The sequence below is a fragment of the Coregonus lavaretus genome (genome assembly GCF_964263955.1).
Source record: "Coregonus lavaretus genome assembly, chromosome: 30".
NCBI lineage: Eukaryota > Metazoa > Chordata > Actinopteri > Salmoniformes > Salmonidae > Coregonus > Coregonus lavaretus.
In genome coordinates, this window is record NC_140017.1 from 24561017 (window position 1) to 24584769 (window position 23753).

A 23753-nucleotide genomic window follows, 5' to 3' on the forward strand; every position below is an offset into this window, starting at 1 on the left:
TACATTTTAGTCATTTAGCAGACGCTCTTATCCAGAGCGACTTACAGTTAAGTGAGTGCATACATTATTTTTTATTTTTCATACTGGCCCCCGTGGGAACTATGACTTTTCAGATCACCCAGTAGTGCTATATGCAGGGTTAGCTTCAGGTAAATATTGCAATCCTTTAGCCATTCCTGGACCTGTGTCCAAAAACAAGCAACGAATGGACAGTACCAAAACAAATGATCTAATGATTCTGTCTCTTCTATAATGAATACTCGGACAGAGTGGTAAGATCCAATCGCAGAATAGCGATGCTTTATTAGAGTACAGACAAGGGAATAGCTTAATCGTGGTCGGGCGGGCTGTGGTCAAAACCGGGCCAGGCATAGACAGGCAGAGGTACCAAGGGAGCGGGCTTAGTCGTAGTCGAGGGCACAGGCACAGGATCAGAGGACGGTAATCACTGGGGTAGACAAGCAGAGGATTAAGCAATTCGGGGAGTCAAACAACAAGGCGCAGGTCGGGTACACGGGTAATCAAAAACAACAAACACTCTCTCTCTCTCGGAACAAAACGCTTAGCAAGTCACAATGGAACAATACCTCGCACCGACTGAACTTCTGAGCACACCTTATATCCTACCCTAATTACGGACAGGTGTGCTCAGAACTCAGGTGAACCAGATCGAGTCTGATGACTCCCCCTCTCTGTAGATCGGGGAAGTGTCAGACTCTGTCTAGACCCAGCCAACCCCCGATCCCTTACAGTATCCCCCTCCCCAGGGCCGGCTCCTGACGGCCTTCTACCTCTACCGGGTGGTCTTCCTCTGGGTCGGGGTCCGGGATGATCTGGGTGCTCAGCGTGGAAAGTGGCCTTGAGAGCGGGGTCTAGTATGTCCTTAGCAGGGACCCAGGACCGTTCCTCAGGTCCATATCCCTCCCAGTCCACGAGATATTCGATGCCCCCTCGTCTCCGTCTTGACTCCAGTATCTCGTGGACTGTATAGGTGGTGTCCTGTTCATCATCCAAAGGTGGTGTAGTAGGTTGTTGAGCGATTGGTGGGTACATCGGGCTATAATGGACAGGTTTCAACAGGGAGACGTGGAACGTAGGGTTTATCCTGTAGTGTCGAGGGAGTAACAGACGGTAGGTGACAGGGTTAATACGTCTCTGTACCTTGAAAGGACCAATGTACCTGGGTTGGAGCTTCTTGCAGCTCCGTCGGAACCGCAGGTCTCGGGTAGACAGCCACACTCGTTGCCCGGGTTGATAAGTGGGAGTAGGTCTCCGGCGTCGGTTGGCGTAGGTCTTTTGCTGTTGGGAGGCTTGACTGAGATGTTGATGGGCCGTCTCCCAGACCTGCGCACTCCGACGGAACCACTCGTCCACCGCCGGTACCATCCCTGATGCGGTATCCCACGGGAACAGGGGTGGTTGATACCCTAGAACACACTGGAAGGGCGTTAGGCGTAGGGAGGTGTGAATGAGTGAGTTCTGAGCATACTCTACCCAAGGAAGGAATCGGCTCCACTCTTGCGGCTGCCGCGAACATTGTTGCCGTAGATATTTCCCAATTTCCTGGTTGAGCCGTTCTGTCTGCCCATTGGCCTGGGGATGATATCCGGAGGTTAGGCTAACCGAGATGCCCAAGCGTTCGCAGAAGGCCTTCCATACCCGGGATACAAACTGGGGTCCCCGGTCGGAAACAATATCCTCCGGGACACCAAACTGCCGGAACACCTGGGTAAACATAGTCTCAGCCATCTGAGTGGCGTTAGGCAAACGGGTCATGGGCACTAACTGGCACATCTTGGAGAAACGATCGATGACCACGAGAATTACAGTATGGCCCTCTGATTCTGGTAGGTCGGTAACAAAGTCCATTGCAATGTGCGACCAGGGTCGTTGAGGAGTTGGCAATGGCATCAGCTTACCCTCCGGTAGTGCACGAGGTACCTTGGACTGAGCACATACTGGACAGGATAAGACATAGTCTCTGACGTCATCTGTGAGGGAATCCCACCAGTATTTTCGGCTGATGAGTCGTGTAGTTCGAGTGATTCCGGGATGACCAGATCCCAGAGACGTGTGGCACCATTCCATCAGTTGAGGTCGAAGGGGAGCTGGTACAAACACCTTAGACACCGGGGTTTCTGGAGGGGCTGGTTCCGCTTGTAGGCTCTCCTGAATTGTGTCATCGATAGCCCACCTCACAGGACCAGCACGGCAACTCATGGGGAGGATAGGTTCTGGTTCCACGGGTCTTTCCGCGCGCTCGAACCGTCGGGAAAGCGCGTCCGCCTTACAATTCTTGGATCCGGGAATATAAGAGACAGTGAATTGGAAACGGTTGAAGAATAAAGACCACATTGCCTGTCGGGAGTTCAGTCGTTTCGCACTGTGAAGATACTCCAGATTGCGGTGGTCCGTGAGCACTTGGAACGGATGATCTGCTCCCTCCAGCCAATGTCTCCACTCCTCCAGTGCTAACTTCACCGCCAGTAATTCCCGATTTCCCACGTCGTAGTTCTGCTCGGCCGGATTCAGCTTCTTGGAAAAAAAGCACAGGGTCGTGATTTAGGCGGCTCACCTTGGCGCTGGGATAGCACGGCTCCCACTCCAACCTCCGAGGCGTCCACCTCCACGATAAACGGCAAGGTAGGATCCGGCTGACATAAAATGGGAGCGGTGGTAAAGCGTTGTTTCAACGTCTCGAAAGCCCGCACTGCCCCCTCCGTCCATTTCAGACCACGACCCTTGTAGCTGGTCATCGCCGACAGGGGAGCTGCGGTTGTGCTGAAATTACGCACAAACCGTCTATAGTAATTGGCGAACCCTAAGAATCTCTGGAGCTCCTTCACCGTCTGGGGTTGAGGCCAGTCTCGTACAGCTTGCACCTTGCCTTCATCCAGTTTTACCCCGTCGGGAGTGAGTATGGCCCCAAGGAAGGAAATCGTAGTGACATGGAATTCACTCTTTTCGGCCTTCACGAACAGAGAGTGTTGTCGGAGTCGGTCCAGAACCTGTCGTACATGGGACACATGTTCACTCAGAGAGTTAGAGTAGATGAGGATGTCATCAATATACACTATAACAAAGCGATCAATCAAGTCCCTGAAAATGTCATTCATGAACGCCTGGAACACAGAGGGCGCGTTAGTAAGTCCATAGGGCATGACACAATATTCATAATGTCCTCGATGGGTGATGAAAGCGGTCTTCCATTCATCCCCTTCTCTAATGCGCACCAGATTGTACGCACTCCTGAGGTCCAGTTTACTGTAGATGGAGGCCTGCCCCACCTGCTCGAGGGAGGCTGGAATCAAAGGAAGAGGGTAACGATTTTTAATGGTGATATCGTTCAAACCTCGATAGTCTATACAAGGACGCAGTCCGCCATCCTTTTTCTTAACAAAGAAGAAACTGGATGCGGCGGGAGACGTAGATGGGCGAATGGCCCCTTGCTGTAGTGCCTCATCAATATACTGGCTCATAGATTCTCGTTCCGGCTGTGACAAAGGGTAGATTCTACCGCGAGGAGGTGTAGCCCCGGATAGCAGATCAATGGCGCAGTCCCAGGCCCGATGCGGTGGTAACACGGTGGCCCTCTCCTTGGAGAACACCTGCGCGTAATCCTGGTACTCTGTTGGAACAACAGTAGACACCGCACCCTGCGCATCCTCCACAGTAGACGTCTTGCAAGGTAAATTGAGGCACTCTGCCCTACATACCTCACTCCAAGCCGTGATATCGCCAGATTTCCAGGAGATGACCGGATCATGGGTAACGAGCCAGGGGTGACCGAGAACTAGCGGCTCCCATGGAGCGGATATGACAAAAAAAAAGATGTTCTCATGGTGTATGGAGCCCACTTGTAACTTGATTACCTCCGTACGGTGCGTAATGAACCCAGTGCCCATGGGCTCACCGTCTAGCGCGTTGACCCGCAGGGGAGGTTGAATTGGGATAAGTTGAACTCCCAATTCCTCAGCGAGACCCACATCCATAAAACTGGCAGCCGCCCCGGAATCGATAAGACCTTCCAATCTGCGCACTCTCTCTCCAACAGATAAGGTAACTGGCACATACATTTGTTTGGATGTGATGTTGCAAACGGGAGTCTCACTCACCGGTTTGGCAGTTCCGAGGCGATATTCTGGGGTACGGTTTGGTCGTAACGGACATTGCCGAATGAAATGACCCGACTGACCACAATACAGGCATAGTCCGTCTTGCCGACGTTGTTGTCTCACCGAACCCTGTAGGGGTGACCGTCCCAGTTGCATAGGTTCCTCCTCAGATTCTCTCCCCCGCTCTGACGATTGCGTAGGACCAGTGACCGAGGGCTCCCGGACTGTGGATACCTTGTGTTGCACTATCAGATTATCAATAGCGATGGCGATGTTGATAAACTCATGTAGCGCAGTGATATCTCCCCGACAAGCCAACTCAGTCTGTACTTCTTTGCGCAGCCCTCTTCGGAAAACGGTGAGCAAAGCAGTCTCGCTCCATCCGCTACCGGCTGCTATAGTACGGAACTCTAAAGCGTAGTCGGCTACTGTGCGACGGCCCTGCCGAAGTTCGCATAGTTGGTCTCCCACGCTACGCCCAGATACTGGGTGGTCGAACACCTCTTGGAACAGTCTCTTGAACTGAACTTCCGCATTCAACTCGGGGACCTCAGCTGCCCAAAGCGCAGTAGCCCAATCCAGTGCTCTTCCCGTTAGCAGAGAAATCATGAAATCCACCCTGCTACGGTCATCGGAAAACATAGTACGATTATACGACAGATACAGGGACGTCTGGAGTAGAAACCCCTGACATTTGCCAGGTTCCCCGTCGTACCTTGTCGGTAGAGAAATCGGAGGTGCATGACGAGGACTGACCGTGCTCGGGGTGGTGACTTCAGCCGCACCAGCGTTGAGTAGCTGCAGGAGTTCATCCATCCGTTTCTCCTGTATCTCCCATCGCCTCTGTAATTCCGCTGGATCCATGGTAATGGCGAGGTATTCTATAATGAATACTCGGACAGAGTGGTAAGATCCAATCGCAGAATAGCGATGCTTTATTAGAGTACAGACAAGGGAATAGCTTAATCGTGGTCGGGCGGGCTGTGGTCAAAACCGGGCCAGGCATAGACAGGCAGAGGTACCAAGGGAGCGGGCTTAGTCGTAGTCGAGGGCACAGGCACAGGATCAAAGGACGGTAATCACTGGGGTAGACAAGCAGAGGATTAAGCAATTCGGGGAGTCAAACAACAAGGCGCAGGTCGGGTACACGGGTAATCAAAAACAACAAACACTCTCTCTCTCTCGGGACAAAACGCTTAGCAAGTCACAATGGAACAATACCTCGCACCGACTGAACTTCTGAGCACACCTTATATCCTACCCTAATTACGGACAGGTGTGCTCAGAACTCAGGTGAACCAGATCGAGTCTGATGACTCCCCCTCTCTGTAGATCGGGGAAGTGTCAGACTCTGTCTAGACCCAGCCAACCCCCGATCCCTTACATCTTCGCAACAAAATCTGCAGAGCTGGGAAGATTGTATCCCCCATATAAATAACATTATATTGGTAGCAAGAATTTTGTATAATAATTTAAATTGAACATTTATACGTTTTGAATCCGGCGTCGTTTTGCGTATCAGTTCATAAACACTATGCCATGGAATCGGTACGTCAAAAATCTCTTCCCAACTATTTTGCAATCTATATGGGACAGCTGTCAATCCTTTGGTCCTTAAATGAAACTGGTATACTTTTTTATTTATCACAATTTTCTTTAACCAATTATGTTCTTTAATGTAGGGCCGACATACAAGTTCCTTACTTTTTTCCCCTTCCACTTTCCTCTTCCATTTTTGCGGTAATGCTGCAATTATTTGGTTATAATTTTGGGTAGAGCAGACATTTCCATATGTTTTTGTTAGCTGCATGTGTGACATAACTCCACCAGTCCTACCTCTTACTCGCACTCTCTCTCCCTCCCGCTCTCCTTCTTTATTCCAGAAAGGCTCCTGTGAAGTTCAACATAAATGTATCATTGAACAGAGGGAGCGGTCACTTGTCTCTCTAAAAGTTATATTATTGATGTGATCTGCTACTACGATGCCATGTCTTGTAGAGACAGGTCCATGTTCTCTGATACAACCATATATATCACAGGGGAAATACACGTTTCCTTCTTCCATCTACAGGTCTACAGAGCAAACAATGGCTGTAATGTGGGGGGACAAAACAAACACATCCATCCAAACATACAGGGTGATGAGTAACTAGGTAATGTAGTTGTTTACAGTTTCCCTCACTGACCTCTCTCTCTCAGCTCCTGGGGTTGGGTGTGTTGATTGGTCATCACCATCGGTCACAATCCCTGGATCATCACAAGCCCAACCTAATTACCTGACACTGTGTGTGTGTCCAAGGCTTTCCTCTAGGACACGCGAAACAAGCCAATACCACATACTCTCCTATTAGACCATGTAACAGTATTGATTCACAGAGAAAATTACTAGTCCATTGTTATATGATTAAACTCTCCCTCCCTCTCCCTCTCTCACTCTTTCTACTGCTCTCTCCCTCTGTCTCTCTCTCTCTTTCTCTCTGTCCCGCTCTCATTCTAGCTGACAGTATCCAAAGCCACCCAGAGGTGTTCCTTGAGGCAGAGCCCAGTCCTGGTGCCCCGACCTTGCCCCCTTCCCCTGAGACAGACAGCAGTGGGAAGGGAGGAAGAGGAGGAGGAGGAGGGCGCAGGGCCAGTGTGACCAGCGTGGACAGTGAGACATCCTTCTGCTCTGTGGGCCGGATGAGTAGCACCATCACCAACAGTGAGTGGGAGAGAGAATGAAAGAGAGACAGGAGAGAGAGAGAGGTGGACACTGCTCGTTAGCGATCAGATCAAAAGGGCACATTGGAACTATGCTTTATACATTATTTAATCAATTATCTACGGTGGGAACATATAGCCAGACTAAGGAGATCCAACTGTGCCTCTCCAGCTTTTACCTCAGATTAACCTACTTCTAATGTTAATACTGTGGTGGCTAAAAGACCATATGAATATTACCATTAGTACCCACAAATCACTTCAAATAACTCCAAGAAAACCTTATTATCTTGATAGTCCTGTGTTCATTCTCTCCCTTCTGTGTGTTTCTCTCTCTCTCTCTCTCTGTGTGTGTGTGCGTGTGTGTGTGTGTGCGCCTCAGTTTCCAGTAGCTGGTGGGGCTCTAAGAGGTTGGACTATGCTCTGTACTGTCCAGACGTGTTGACCTCCTTCCCCACCGTGGCACTGCCTCATCTCTTCCATGCCTCCTACTGGGAGTCCACTGATGTAGCTGCGTTTGTGCTCCGACAGGTAAGACCCCCATATGTACAGTACCATAATGATGGACTGTTGTTTCTCTTTGCTTATTTGAGCTGTTCTTGCCATAATATGGACTTGGTCTTTTACCAAATAGGGCTATCTTCTGTATACCACCTCTACCGTGTCACAACACAACTGATTGTCTCAAACACATTAAGAAGGAAAGAAATTCCACAAATTAACTTTTAAGAAGGCACACCTGTTAATTGAAATGCATTCCAGGTGACTACCTCATGAAGCTGGTTGAGGGAATGCCAAGAGTGTGCAAAGCTGTCATCAAAGCAAAGGGTGGCTACTTTGAAGAATCTCAAATCTCAAATATATTTGGATTTGTTTAACACTTTTTTGGTTACTACATGATTACATATGGGTTATTTTATAGTTTTGATGTCTTCACTATTATTCTACAATGTAGAAAATAGTAAAAATTAAGAAAAATCCTTGAATGAGTAGGTGTGTCCAAACTTTTGACTATTACTGTATGTGTGTGTGTGTGTCTTTGTGGTTCTCGTGACTATTGAAACTAGAATTCAGATACTGTATACCAACAGGCATTATTTGTGCTGTGGATTGTGGTTGTGCGTGTTTGCATGCCTGCATGCATATGTGTGTGTGAGGGTTTGTGTGCGCTTGTATTATGTGTATGTAGGCGGTGTGTGTGGGTCTGCTCGTGGTATTTTCAGACACTCACGGAGTGAGTGTCCAATTAAAACCCATTCTGACCACTGACAGCCTTTTAACTTGGCCATTAGAGAGCAATGAGATACACTATATGGCCAAAAGTATGTGGACACCTGTTCATCTAACTTCTCATTTCAAAATCATGGGCATTAATATGGAGTTGGTCCCGCCATTGCTGCTATAACAGCCTCCACTCTTCTGGGAAGGCTTTCCACTAGATGTTGGAACATTGCTGCGGGGACTTGCTTCCATTCAACCACAAGAGCATTAGTGAGATCGGACACTGATGTTGGGCGATTAGGCCTGACTCATAGTCGGCATTCCAATTCATCCCAAAGGTGTTCGATGGGGTTGAGGTCAGGGCTCTGTGCGGACCAGTCAAGTTCTTCCACACTGATCTTGACAAACCGTTTCTGTATGGACCTCGCTTTGTGCATGGGGCCATTGTCATGCTGAAACAGGAAAGGGCCTTCCCCAAACTGTTGCCACAAAGTAGTAAGCACAGAATCGTCTAGAATGTCATTGTATGCTGTAGCGTTAAGATTTCCCTTCACTGAAACTAAGGAGCCCGAACCATGAAAAACAACCCCAGACCATTATTCCTCCTCCACCAAACTTTACAGTTGGCACTATGCGTTGGGGCTGGTAGCGTTCTTCAAGCATCCGCCAAACCCAGATTCGCCCGTCGGACTGCCAGATGGTGAAGCGTGATTCATCACTCCAGAGAACGTGTTTCCACTGCTCCAGAATCCAATGGCGGCGAGCTTTACACCACTCCAGCCAACGCTTGGCATTGCGCATGGTGATCTTAGGCTTGTGTGCGGCTGCTCGGCCATGGAAACCCATTTCATGAAGCTCCCGATGAACAGTTATTGTACTGATGTTGCTTCCAGGGGCATTTTGGAACTCGATAGTGAGTGTTGCAACCGAGGACAGCCAATTTTTTGCACTCTGCGGTCCCGTTCTGTGAGCTTGTGTGGCTTACCACTTCGCAGCTGTGATGGGTGATTTGAAGGAGTCAGGCGCAGGAGGGTAAATCACAGAATAACATAATTTATTCCGGAAGACAGAGTTACGCAGTAATGCGTCAAAACAGTCAAGTGCGCAAAACAGGCGCACTGGAACCAGCAAGGCACACAGTGAAAATAACCCAGCAATACAAAATACAAGGAGCTCAACCAAGCTTCACTCTCCTCACAATAAACAATCACACACAAAGACAAGGGGGCAGAGGGAACACTTATACAGGTACTGATGAGGAGATATGAACCAGGTGTGTGTAATAAACAAGACAAAACAAATGGAATGATGAGATGAGGAGCGGCAGTGGCTAGAAGGCCGGTGACGACGAACGCCGAAGCCTGCCTGAACCAGGAGAGGAGGCAGCTTCGGAGAAAGTCGTGACAGCGGCTGAGCCGTTGTTGCTCCTAGACGTTTCCAATTCACAATAACAGTACTTACAGTTGACCGGGGCAGCTCTAGCAGGGCAGAAAATTGACGAACTGACTTGTTGGAAAAGTGGCATCCTATGACGGTGCCACGTTGAATGTCACTGAGCTCTTCAGTAAGGCCATTCTACTGCCAATGTTTGTCTATGGAGATGTGCTCAATTTTATACTCCTGTCAGCAACTGGTGTGGTGAATAGCCAAATCTAGAATTTGAAGGGGTGTCCACATACTTTAAGGAGAAGAGATCAGAGCAGCCTCCCAATACAGTAAGGGGTTGTGTTTCAAATGGCACCATATTCCCTTTATAGTGCACTACTTTTGACAAAGGCCCATATGACTCTGGTCAAAAGTAGTGCACTATATAGGGAATAAGGTCCCATTTGGGATGCACCCATGGTGTTGGCTGCTTCTGCTGCGGTACCTCAGTCTTTTGGGTGGGAGAGTGACGTGAGGGGAATCAGAGAGTACACAGGAAATACAGTGGCTTGCGAAAGTATTCACCCCCCTTGGCATTTTTCCTATTTTGTTGCCTTACAACCTGGAATTAAAATGGATTTTTGGGGGGTTTGTATCATTTGATTTACACAACATGCCTACCACTTTGAAGATGCAACATATTTTTTATTGTGAAACAAACAAGAACTAAGACAAAAAAAAACAGAAAACTTGAGCGTGCAAAACTATTCACCCCCCCCCAAAGTCAATACTTTGTAGAGCAATTACAGCTGCAAGTCTCTTGGGGTATGTCTGTATAAGCTTGGCACATCTAGCCACTTGGATTTTTGCCCATTCTTCAAGGGAAAACTGCTCCTGCTCCTTCAAGTTGGATGGGTTCCGCTGGTGTACAGCAATCTTTAAGTCATACCACAGATTCTCAATTGGATTGAGGTCTGGGCTTTGACTAGGCCATTCCAAGACATGTAAATGTTTCCCCTTAAACCACTTGAGTGTTGCTTTAGCAGTATGCTTAGGGTCATTGTCTTGCTGGAAGGTGAACCTCCGTCCCAGTCTCAAATCTCTGGAAGACTGAAACAGGTTTCCCCTCAAGAATTTCCCTGTATTTAGCGCCATCCATCATTCCTTCAATTCTGACCAGTTTCCCAGTCCCTGCCGATGGAAAAACATCCCCACAGCATGATGCTGCCACCACCATGCTTCACTGTGGGGATGGTGTTCTCGGGGTGATGAGAGGTGTTGGGTTTGCGCCAGACATAGCGTTTTCCTTGGTGGCCAAAAAGCTAATTTTAGTCTCATCTGACCAGAATACATTCTTTCTGCTTATTTTTTTCTTTAAGCAATGGCTTTTTTCTGGCCACTCTTCCATAAAACGCCCTGCTCTGTGGAGTGTATGGCTTAAAGTGGTCCTATGGACAGATACTCCAATCTCCGCTGTGGAGCTTTGCAGCTCCTTCAGGGTTATCTTTGGTCTCTTTGTTGCCTCTCTGATTAATGCCCTCCTTGCCTGGTCCGTGAGTTTTGGTGGGCGGCCCTCTCTTGGCAGGTTTGTTGTGGTGCCATATTTTTTCCATTTTTTAATAATGGATGTAATGGTGCTCCATGGGATGTTCAAAGTTTCTGATATTTTTTTATAACCCAACCCTGATCTGTAGTTCTCCACAACTTTGTCCCTGACCTGTTTGGAGAGCTCCTTGGTCTTCATGGTGCCGCTTGCTTGGTGGTGTGCCTTGCTTAGTGGTGTTACAGACTCTGGGGCCTTTCAGAACAGGTGCATATATACTGAGATCATGTGACACTTAGATTGCACACAGGTGGACTTTATTGCACTAATTATGTGACTTCTGAAGGTAATTGGTTGCACCAGATGTTATTTAGGGGCTTCACAGCAAAGGGGGTGCACGCACCATATTTCCGTTATTAATTTTTTAGAATTTTTTGAAACAAGTTATTTTTTTCATTTCACTTCACCAATTTTGACTATTTTGTGTATATCCATTACATGAAATCCAAATAGAAATCCATTTAAATTACAGGTTGTAATGCAACAAAATAGGAAAAACGCCAAGGGGGATGAATACTTTTGCAAGGCACTGCAGGAAGTGTTATCTGTCTCTGCCGTGAAGATAATAAACTGACTGATTGTTATCTTGGATCAGTGGGTTTCAGCTCCAATCGATATCACATCATGGAAATGCAATACGGACCTTATGGATCGCACAAACTTACTGCCCTTTTTATTTACTTACTGTACCGTACTTAACGGAAGCTCTAGTGGTCTAGTGAAATCAATGACCTATTCTTACATCATTGCTGTGTAATAAGAGATTGAATCTTAAACTGGGATCTCGTTAATGCAGGATTGGAGTAAAGCTCCTTCTCTCTCTGCGACCTGTCCTTTACCATCCTCTCCTCTTCGGAACACATCATTAGCCCGGCTGTTTCATTAACCTGGCTACACATTGATCAGGCTAAAGATAGACAGGTTTTTTTCTCTCAACTTCTGATATTAAATGTACATTTCAAATCGGATCATCCTCTAGCTAGCCTGTTAATACGCCTCAATCTACCTCTTGACAAATTAGCTTCTGTTAGCAGCTGTGACTGTGTACTCCTCAAGATAATGACAGTCCTAGTTTCATTCTCTCTGAAGTGTGTTTGAGCACCAGAGGATGAATATTCCATGTCATTGTTTTGTCTGTAGGTCATGTGACTGTCTAGTGTATGTATTCCACTCCACTGATAAATGTGCATCAGGTGCCTAAATGCAGACTAGGTATTCTGTTTGAGAAGTGCCGTCATACTGAGTGGACTAAGCCGGCGGTGGATTAATGGGCTGTGTGTGTGGTGTGCGTGTGCGTGTGTGTGTGTGTGTTCATGTAGCTCATGCGATGCGACAGTGTGAAGACCCAGGAAGCTAACACCAAGGACTCAGCCCCCTTCTCTCCATCCAGCCCACGGGAGAAGTGGCTTCGCAGGAGGACGCCTGTCAAACTGAGGGTGAGGAAACCAACATGACTTATTAATGGAAGATAAAGGACAATTCAGTAGGAAGTGTCAATATCACATTTAGCCTCACACTGTTGATTATATGGCTGTGTCCGAAATGGCACCCTATTCCATATATATATACAGTGGGGGAAAAAAGTATTTAGTCAGCCACCAATTGTGCAAGTTCTCCCACTTAAAAAGATGAGAGAGGCCTGTAATTTTCATCATAGGTACACGTCAACTATGACAGACAAATTGAGGAAAAAAAATCCAGAAAATCACATTGTAGGATTTTTTATGAATTTATTTGCAAATTATGGTGGAAAATAAGTATTTGGTCACCTACAAACAAGCAAGATTTCTGGCTCTCACAGACCTGCAACTTCTTCTTTAAGAGGCTCCTCTGTCCTCCACTCGTTACCTGTATTAATGGCACCTGTTTGAACTTGTTATCAGTATAAAAGACACCTGTCCACAACCTCAAACAGTCACACTCCAAACTCCACTATGGCCAAGACCAAAGAGCTGTCAAAGGACACCAGAAACAAAATTGTAGACCTGCACCAGGCTGGGAAGACTGAATCTGCAATAGGTAAGCAGCTTGGTTTGAAGAAATCAACTGTGGGAGCAATTATTAGGAAATGGAAGACATACAAGACCACTGATAATCTCCCTCGATCTGGGGCTCCACGCAAGATCTCACCCCGTGGGGTCAAAATGATCACAAGAACGGTGAGCAAAAATCCCAGAACCACACGGGGGGCCCTAGTGAATGACCTGCAGAGAGCTGGGACCAAAGTAACAAAGCCTACCATCAGTAACACACTACACCGCCAGGGACTCAAATCCTGCAGTGCCAGACGTGTCCCCCTGCTTAAGCCAGTACATGTCCAGGCCCGTCTGAAGTTTGCTAGAGTGCTTTTGGATGATCCAGAAGAGGATTGGGAGAATGTCATATGGTCAGATGAAACCAAAATAGAACTTTTTGGTAAAAACTCAACTCGTCGTGTTTGGAGGACAAAGAATGCTGAGTTGCATCCAAAGAACACCATACCTACTGTGAAGCATGGGGGTGGAAACATCATGCTTTGGGGCTGTTTTTCTGCAAAGGGACCAGGACGACTGATCCGTGTAAAGGAAAGAATGAATGGGGCCATGTATCGTGAGATTTTGAGTGAAAACCTCCTTCCCTCAGCAAGGGCATTGAAGATGAAACGTGGCTGGGTCTTTCAGCATGACAATGATCCCAAACACACCGCCCGGGCAACGAAGGAGTGGCTTCGTAAGAAGCATTTCAAGGTCCTGGAGTGGCCTAGCCAGTCTCCAGATCTCAACCCCATAGAAAATCTTTGGAGGGAGTTGAAAGTCCGTGTTGCCCAGCGACAGCCCCAAAACATCATTGCTCTAGAGGAGATCTGCATGGAGGAATGGGCCAAAATACCAGCAACAGTGTGTGAAAACCTTGTGAAGACTTACAGAAAACGTTTGACCTGTGTCATTGCCAACATTTGAGAAACTTTTGTTATTGACCAAATACTTATTTTCCACCATAATTTGCAAATAAATTCATTAAAAATCCTACAATGTGATTTTCTGGATTTCTTTTTCTAATTTTGTCTGTCATAGTTGACGTGTACCTATGATGAAAATTACAGGCCTCTCTCATCTTTTTAAGTGGGAGAACTTGCACAATTGGTGGCTGACTAAATACTTTTTTTCCCCACTGTATATATATATATATATATATATATATATATATAGTGCACTAGTTTTGACAAGGGCCCTGGATAAAAGAAGTGCGCTATATAGAGAATAGGGTGCCATTTTGGACACACCCTACTGTGTGTATTGGAGAAAGAAGCAGCTTATAATCTGTTCAATCGCTGTATGAAGAAATTCCAATGAATATTTAATCATCTTTAGCTGAAATCTGCTCGAGATGTTGAAACGTTTTATAATGGAATCTCAGTCAGAGACAAAGCGATAAGGACGTGCGCACACACACACACTAAGTCGCGCGAGCACGCACTCGCACTTGCACACACACACACACACACACACACGCGCGCGCACACGCACACACACTTACACACGCACTTTTAACATCAGCTTCACACATCTTTTCACAGCTTTAATAATTTCTGCCTCAATAGCCTTGGTCTCCTATAACAAAAAAATACACCAACACTGAATGGGTGAAGAGCTTCTGCAATCTTGTGCAATTGTTGCTTGTGTGTCATTGTGTGGGCTGAGACCTGAATGTTTGAAAAAAGACTCAGTGTTTCACCTTGGATCATCGATGCTAGCACAACAACACAATTACCTGACGCTCCAGCATAAAAGACACCAAGACTACTGCCAGGCTGAAAGGTCAGCCCAGTCTATTTCTGGGCCATCTTTTAGTCACAGTATATTCAAAGGAAATAATTCAATAACAATGGGCTTTTGTCCTGTTATATTATGTACTGTGTGGCCCACTGGAACATATACAGTATATTTAAGGAAACTTGCCATAGGTTTTATTTTTGGACTGTGTCTTACATGCACTGCTCCAGCCTCCAAGCCTGTGATCTGTGTCTCTTGTGTAAGTGGTAGAGTAGGAACAGCTGGAGGAGGAGCAGCTTGGAGAACATGACCTGAATATGATATTTGTTATAGCTGTATTGCTATACAGTCTCCTGGTGCCATGTATAGACTTCATCTGGGCTCTGCCAGCTCATCCAGGGGATCGTGATACCATTCAGAGTTGCCTGCCTGGCGTCTGTGACGCTGTGACTTCAGTTCACTCTCCGAGGAAGGGGCTTTTTGTCACTGATGGAGTGGGGCCACTGCTGTCTATGCTGCTTCCTGAGCACCGCTGTGACCAGGAAGACAGGGGTCTGCCTCTCTTCACCATCTCCTCCTCTCAGTGTGTGTGTGTCTGAGGGCAAGGTGAACTCACCACTCACCCGGTGTGATAGCGATATGTTCTGCTATTTTGTCATAAGACAGGCATTCATGCAGAAAGATTCGGCAGTGACCTGTAGCAGAGACATGTGGCCACTGGCCAGATATTAGAATCAATCTGGCCTTTCAGCCTATTCACAGCAGTAGACAGTGCTGTAGACGTGCCAGTGTTTAGAAGTCTCTCTCTCTCTGTGTGTGTGTGTGTGTGTGTGTGTGTGTGTGTGTGTGTGTGTGTGTGTGTGTGTGTGGCATGCTGAGATGCCACAACTTCAGCATGGCTAGGTACTGGCAAGGATTCATTATTGACAAACTTAATCAATATGCAAATTGTGTTGTGTCTGGAAATGTTTAACTGCTTCATTAGCTGACATTAGCTGGGGTCCCACTATTCATGATACAGAGACTATCACATCAGTCTACACCATATGTTAGTGTGCTCAAACTATGCTCCTGGAGCTATATTTTAAGAGTATTATGGAGACCTATATACAGTTCCGCTGCATATGATGTGGTAGTTCATGTACAATAAACGATGTACCATTTGGTAACACTGTGATTTTCTGTGACATCAATTATGCTCAGAAATGCCCCAAAAAGCATGTCAGGTTTCATTAGATACTTAGGGCTCTATTTTCAGCTGGCGTTAAGGCAGCGCTAGTGTCTAACTCACTCTCTTTGGCAATTGTGACTTGTAAAAGCAAGTACTCTGCTAGGGTTGGTCATTTATCTGTCTTATATCAGCTCACTTGCGCTGAGGTGGGAGGGGTGGAAATATTGAAGGTGTGTTCTTAAAAACGTGCGCCAATGTGCCAATTTCAATCAGCACTACTGGTGATATTTAAGACTGACCAAAAGCTGGTCTTAGCGGTAATGCAATTGGTTATGGCGTCGATTTTGCCATCGGAAGCGCAGTAGCCTAATCAGTAGCCTATAACCAATGTTTTATTATATCACGAGCATGCAGCTTGTTCTTCATTAGGCATATGTGCGATGTCCATTGAATGAAAGGTTTCAGTGACTGTAGGAAGTTTGTTTAGGAACATCAAGTTATTACAATAGACTGCTTATTGTTTTCCTTCATCAGTTTGTAAAAAAATTGCATCTTCCACTTTCATCTGTTGGAATTAACAGTCAAATCACGGGAATTCAATCACTGTCCTTGGTGCTATATCCACTTGTAGCCTAGGCTATTTGCCAGTTCATTTGTTTACCTTTCACGTGGGCCATATCAACGGTGATGGTAGGCTTATCTTATTATAACATTTGGGCAATGTCCAATTGTCCATGAATCGAACATGCAGTGCATTTTCCAAATGCGAATGCAATGTGTGTAGTCGAATATTTCCATGTTGAAGCCAATTAAAGAACTAGATTGGCTACATGTTTGTTATAACTAGGCCTATTGTAGGGTTACTGTTTAGTGTTTAATAAACCATATTTAATGGATAAGACAAACATCCATGCATACATTGCCTTATGCTCATAAAACGAGATTTGTGATTTATGATATCACGCTTCTGAGCCGATCCTACACTGAACAAAAATATAAACGCGACATGTAAAGTGTTGGTCCCATGTTTCATGAGCTGAAATAAAAGATCCCGAGTGGCGCAGCGGTCTAAGGCACTGCATCTCAGTGCTCGAGGCATAACTACAGACCCTGGTTTGATTCCAGGCTGTATCACAATCCGGCTGTGATTGGGAGTCCCATAGGGCGGTGCACAATTGGCCCAGCGTCGTCCGGGTTTGGCCGGGGTAGGCTGTCATTGTAAATAAGAATTGGTTCTTAACTGACTTGCGTATTTAAATAAAATAAAATCCATATGCACAAAAGGTGTATTTCTCTCAAATGTTGTGCACAAATTTGTTTACATCCCTGTTAGTGAGCATTTCTCTTTGCCAAGATAATCCATCCACCTGACAGATGTAGCATATCAAGAAGCTGATTAAACAGCATGATCATTACACGGGTGCACCAACACAAAACAATGGCACAGATGTCTCAAGTTTTGAGGGAGCGTGCAATTGGCATGCTGACTGCAGGAATGTTCACCAGAGCTGTTGTCAGAGAATTGAATGTTAATTTCTCTACCATAATGTCAAGGTAGATGTAGGTGGGTGTGGTGGTGGAATCAGGCGCAGGACGCAGAACGTTAGTCCAACAGACTTTAGTAGATGCACACAAAAACAATCACGAATAAATGCCCTGAGGCGAAAACTCCGCACGTAGGCGAAAATAACGGGCGCACTAACAGGTGCGACAAAACACTCCAAACAATATGGAGAAATAGCTCAACCGAGCAAACAGTAGAATAACAGCCTACCGGCACGACAGTAAAACAATAACACACAACACTAGACAAACACAACGAGAACTTATAGGACACTAATTACACTAAACGATAACAGGTGTAACAACAATCAGACAAAAGCAAACGAACATAGAAACATGCAACGGTGGCAGCTAGTATTCCGGAGACGACGAACGCCGAAGCCTGCCCGAGCAAGGAAGAGAGGCAGCCTCGGCCGAAACCGTGACACATAATCTGCCTCCAACGTTGTTTTAGAGAATTTGGCAGTACGTCCAACCGGCCTCACAACCGCAGACCACGTGTATGGCGTCGTGTGGGTGAGCGGTCTGTGAACAGAGTGCCCCATGGTGGTGGTGGGGTTATGGTATGGGCAGGCAGGCATAAGCTATGGACAATGAACACAATTGCATTTTATCGATGGCAATTTGAATGCACAGAGATAACGTGACGAGATCATGAGGCCCATTGTGAGGCCCATTTTTTTAAGGTATCTGTGACCTACAGAGGCATATCTTTATTCCCAGTCAGGTGAAATCCATTAATTAGTGCCTAATCTATTTATTTCAATTGACTGATTTCCTTATATGAACTGTAACTCAATAAAATCTTTGAAATTGTTGCATGTTGCGTTTATATTTTTGTTTAGTATATTTAGAAATATTGTTGTTTTAAAAAACAGATTGATTGTTTTCCGTTTACTTTGATTAGAAACCAAACTTACTAGAAAGATTCACCATCCATGGGTTTAGGTTGCGAAAACGTACGTGGCTCGAATGCAATGCAATTTCGTCTGCTATTTCAGAAGAAGATGGTTTCATGATGTTTATAAAACATGACATTTGGGAGCAGTATAACAGCTTTCTCTTTATATTGGATCTTTATCCAGCTCCTGTGAAAAGTTTGGATGTGCGTAAAACCCTCCATAGTCTAAGTAACCTTGTCTGTATTATACGCCCACAAGGAGCAATTATGGTGCCTGTAACTTTAGTTAGACATAGCCTATTTAAAACAAGTTGTTGTTTCTTTTATTTCATTTTTTATTAGAATTATACACTTTTTAGGCCTTATCAGTAGCCTAGTGAATTGTATCTTGCTTATTGACTACGTTTGGCATGTCCATGTCCAGACTGCAATTTACAGTAGGCCTTAGCCCCTATATCAGTGTGAATGCTATAGCCTATGTTTAACAATGTAATTCCATATTGAAGCAATACAATTAGAACAATGTGGACTGCAAACGTGTTCAATATATTTAGCAAATATGGGGCTGGCTATTTAACAAACTAGGCTATAGCGGACTAACATTCGAATTGGAGTTGATGACAATGCAATACGTAAATACACAACTTGAAGCAACCACATATTTAGCCATTGAGCATGTTCTGACTGGCCAGTGAGGCGTCAATCCTCGACACACCCACAACTTGTTTATTCATCAAAACCCAGCCCTTTCGCGCCACCTCCAGCTACTGCTCCCATAATTCCGGTTGTGAAAATAGCATAAATATTTCAGACACACCCCCTAACCTATAGCGCTACCGCCAGCGCAAAAATGTACCATTGTGTTAGGTTTGTTAAAATAGAGCCCTTCATGTACAGATGCTACTGCACCACAGCCCTTTAAGTGTTCCTGAAAGTTTCCTTCAGTCAAACCCATCCCCAATTACTCTATCACCAACCACCTGTGGTTATGACTTATGTTATGACTGAGGTATTGCTGGCATTGCTGTAACAGAGCCAGGGAAATTCATCTGCAAACTCCTCTGCTTTCAATTCTCATTAATATCTCACCAGCCTAGCAATAAAGTTGGTTTGTGTCCCAAATGGAACACTATTCCCTATGTAGTGCAATACTTTTGACTAGAGCCATATTGGCCATGGTCAAAAGTAGTGTGCACTACATATAGAATAGGGTGCCATTTGGGATGGAAGCATAGAGTTAGAGGATTTCTTCTTTAGGTTTATTCATCCTGCTCTTTGAAATGAGAAGGGGAAGCAGAACCACACTGCTATTGTAGCCAGGCTTCATGGAGATTTGACACCCTCTTTTGGTAAGGTCCTGTAGTGCACACTTCTGAGACTCCTTCGACACACGTCTCAAATGTGATACATCAAAACAGGGATACATTGAAGAATAGGGCTCTATTTTCAGCTGGCGTTAAGGCAGCGCTAGTGTCTAACTCACTCTCTTTGGCAATTGTGACTTGTAAAAGCAAGTACTCTGCTAGGATTGGTCATTTATCTGTCTTATATCAGCTCACTTGCGCTGAGGTGGGAGGGGTGGAAATATTGAAGGTGTGTCCTTAAAAACGTGCGCCAATGTGCCAATTTCAATCAGCACTACTGGTGATATTTAAGACTGACCAAAAGCTGGTCTTAGCGGTAATGCAATTGGTTATGGCGTCGATTTTGCCATCGGAAGCGCAGTAGCCTAATCAGTAGCCTATAACCAATGTTTTATTATATCACGAGCATGCAGCTTGTTCTTCATTAGGCATATGTGCGATGTCCATTGAATGAAAGGTTTCAGTGACTGTAGGAAGTTTGTTTAGGAACATCAAGTTATTACAATAGACTGCTTATTGTTTTCCTTCATCAGTTTGTAAAAAAATTGCATCTTCCACTTTCATCTGTTGGAATTAACAGTCAAATCACGGGAATTCCAATCACTGTCCTTGGTGCTATATCCACTTGTAGCCTAGGCTATTTGCCAGTTCATTTGTTTACCTTTCACGTGGGCCATATCAACGGTGATGGTAGGCTTATCTTATTATAACGTTTGGGCAATGTCCAATTGTCCATGGCTCGAACATGCAGTGCATTTTCCAAATGCGAATGCAATGTGTGTAGTCGAATATTTCCATGTTGAAGCCAATTAAAGAACTAGATTGGCTACATGTTTGTTATAACTAGGCCTATTGTAGGGTTACTGTTTAGTATTTAATAAACCATATTTAATGGATAAGACAAACATCCATGCATACATTGCCTTATGCTCATAAAACGAGATTTGTGATTTATGATATCACGCTTCTGAGCCGATCCTACACTGAACAAAAATATAAACGCGACATGTAAAGTGTTGGTCCCATGTTTCATGAGCTGAAATAAAAGATCCCGAGTGGCGCAGCGGTCTAAGGCACTGCATCTCAGTGCTCGAGGCATAACTACAGACCCTGGTTTGATTCCAGGCTGTATCACAATCCGGCTGTGATTGGGAGTCCCATAGGGCGGTGCACAATTGGCCCAGCGTCGTCCGGGTTTGGCCGGGGTAGGCTGTCATTGTAAATAAGAATTGGTTCTTAACTGACTTGCGTATTTAAATAAAATAAAATCCATATGCACAAAAGGTGTATTTCTCTCAAATGTTGTGCACAAATTTGTTTACATCCCTGTTAGTGAGCATTTCTCTTTGCCAAGATAATCCATCCACCTGACAGATGTAGCATATCAAGAAGCTGATTAAACAGCATGATCATTACACGGGTGCACCAACACAAAACAATGGCACAGATGTCTCAAGTTTTGAGGGAGCGTGCAATTGGCATGCTGACTGCAGGAATGTTCACCAGAGCTGTTGTCAGAGAATTGAATGTTAATTTCTCTACCATAATGTCAAGGTAGATGTAGGTGGGTGTGGTGGTGGAATCAGGCGCAGGACGCAGAACGTTAGTCCAACAGACTTTAGTAGATGCACACAAAAACAATCACGAATAAATGCCCTGAGGCGAAAACTCCGCACGTAGGCGAAAATAACGGGCGCACTAACAGGTGCGACAAAACACTCCAAACAATATGGAGAAATAGCTCAACCGAGCAAACAGTAGAATAACAGCCTACCGGCACGACAGTAAAACAATAACACACAACACTAGACAAACACAACGAGAACTTATAGGACACTAATTACACTAAACGATAACAGGTGTAACAACAATCAGACAAAAGCAAACGAACATAGAAACATGCAACGGTGGCAGCTAGTATTCCGGAGACGACGAACGCCGAAGCCTGCCCGAGCAAGGAAGAGAGGCAGCCTCGGCCGAAACCGTGACACATAATCTGCCTCCAACGTTGTTTTAGAGAATTTGGCAGTACGTCCAACCGGCCTCACAACCGCAGACCACGTGTATGGCGTCGTGTGGGTGAGCGGTCTGTGAACAGAGTGCCCCATGGTGGTGGTGGGGTTATGGTATGGGCAGGCAGGCATAAGCTATGGACAATGAACACAATTGCATTTTATCGATGGCAATTTGAATGCACAGAGATAACGTGACGAGATCATGAGGCCCATTGTGAGGCCCATTTTTTTAAGGTATCTGTGACCTACAGAGGCATATCTTTATTCCCAGTCAGGTGAAATCCATTAATTAGTGCCTAATCTATTTATTTCAATTGACTGATTTCCTTATATGAACTGTAACTCAATAAAATCTTTGAAATTGTTGCATGTTGCGTTTATATTTTTGTTTAGTATATTTAGAAATATTGTTGTTTTAAAAAACAGATTGATTGTTTTCCGTTTACTTTGATTAGAAACCAAACTTACTAGAAAGATTCACCATCCATGGGTTTAGGTTGCGAAAACGTACGTGGCTCGAATGCAATGCAATTTCGTCTGCTATTTCAGAAGAAGATGGTTTCATGATGTTTATAAAACATGACATTTGGGAGCAGTATAACAGCTTTCTCTTTATATTGGATCTTTATCCAGCTCCTGTGAAAAGTTTGGATGTGCGTAAAACCCTCCATAGTCTAAGTAACCTTGTCTGTATTATACGCCCACAAGGAGCAATTATGGTGCCTGTAACTTTAGTTAGACATAGCCTATTTAAAACAAGTTGTTGTTTCTTTTATTTCATTTTTTATTAGAATTATACACTTTTTAGGCCTTATCAGTAGCCTAGTGAATTGTATCTTGCTTATTGACTACGTTTGGCATGTCCATGTCCAGACTGCAATTTACAGTAGGCCTTAGCCCCTATATCAGTGTGAATGCTATAGCCTATGTTTAACAATGTAATTCCATATTGAAGCAATACAATTAGAACAATGTGGACTGCAAACGTGTTCAATATATTTAGCAAATATGGGGCTGGCTATTTAACAAACTAGGCTATAGCGGACTAACATTCGAATTGGAGTTGATGACAATGCAATACGTAAATACACAACTTGAAGCAACCACATATTTAGCCATTGAGCATGTTCTGACTGGCCAGTGAGGCGTCAATCCTCGACACACCCACAACTTGTTTATTCATCAAAACCCAGCCCTTTCGCGCCACCTCCAGCTACTGCTCCCATAATTCCGGTTGTGAAAATAGCATAAATATTTCAGACACACCCCCTAACCTATAGCGCTACCGCCAGCGCAAAAATGTACCATTGTGTTAGGTTTGTTAAAATAGAGCCCTTCATGTACATATGCTACTGCACCACAGCCCTTTAAGTGTTCCTGAAAGTTTCCTTCAGTCAAACCCATCCCCAATTACTCTATCACCAACCACCTGTGGTTATGACTTATGTTATGACTGAGGTATTGCTGGCATTGCTGTAACAGAGCCAGGGAAATTCATCTGCAAACTCCTCTGCTTTCAATTCTCATTAATATCTCACCAGCCTAGCAATAAAGTTGGTTTGTGTCCCAAATGGAACACTATTCCCTATGTAGTGCAATACTTTTGACTAGAGCCATATTGGCCATGGTCAAAAGTAGTGTGCACTACATATAGAATAGGGTGCCATTTGGGATGGAAGCATAGAGTTAGAGGATTTCTTCTTTAGGTTTATTCATCCTGCTCTTTGAAATGAGAAGGGGAAGCAGAACCACACTGCTATTGTAGCCAGGCTTCATGGAGATTTGACACCCTCTTTTGGTAAGGTCCTGTAGTGCACACTTCTGAGACTCCTTCGACACACGTCTCAAATGTGATACATCAAAACAGGGATATGTTGAAGAATAGGGCTCTATTTTCAGCTGGCGTTAAGGCAGCGCTAGTGTCTAACTCACTCTCTTTGGCAATTGTGACTTGTAAAAGCAAGTACTCTGCTAGGATTGGTC

The 23753-nt window shown here is 45.1% G+C and overlaps 1 protein-coding gene across 1 annotated transcript in view; it reads left to right on the forward strand.

The window, feature by feature from the left end:
* LOC311105584 (membrane-associated phosphatidylinositol transfer protein 3-like) overlaps positions 1 to 23753 on the forward strand; it is a 133481-nt gene that overhangs the window by 97831 nt on the left and 11897 nt on the right. Inside the window, exons 11-13 of the mRNA XM_084147775.1 lie at positions 6613 to 6816; positions 7198 to 7346; positions 12324 to 12440. Of these exons, the coding sequence (XP_084003901.1) occupies positions 6613 to 6816; positions 7198 to 7346; positions 12324 to 12440 (470 nt within the window). The remainder of the gene's footprint in view (positions 1 to 6612; positions 6817 to 7197; positions 7347 to 12323; positions 12441 to 23753) is intronic.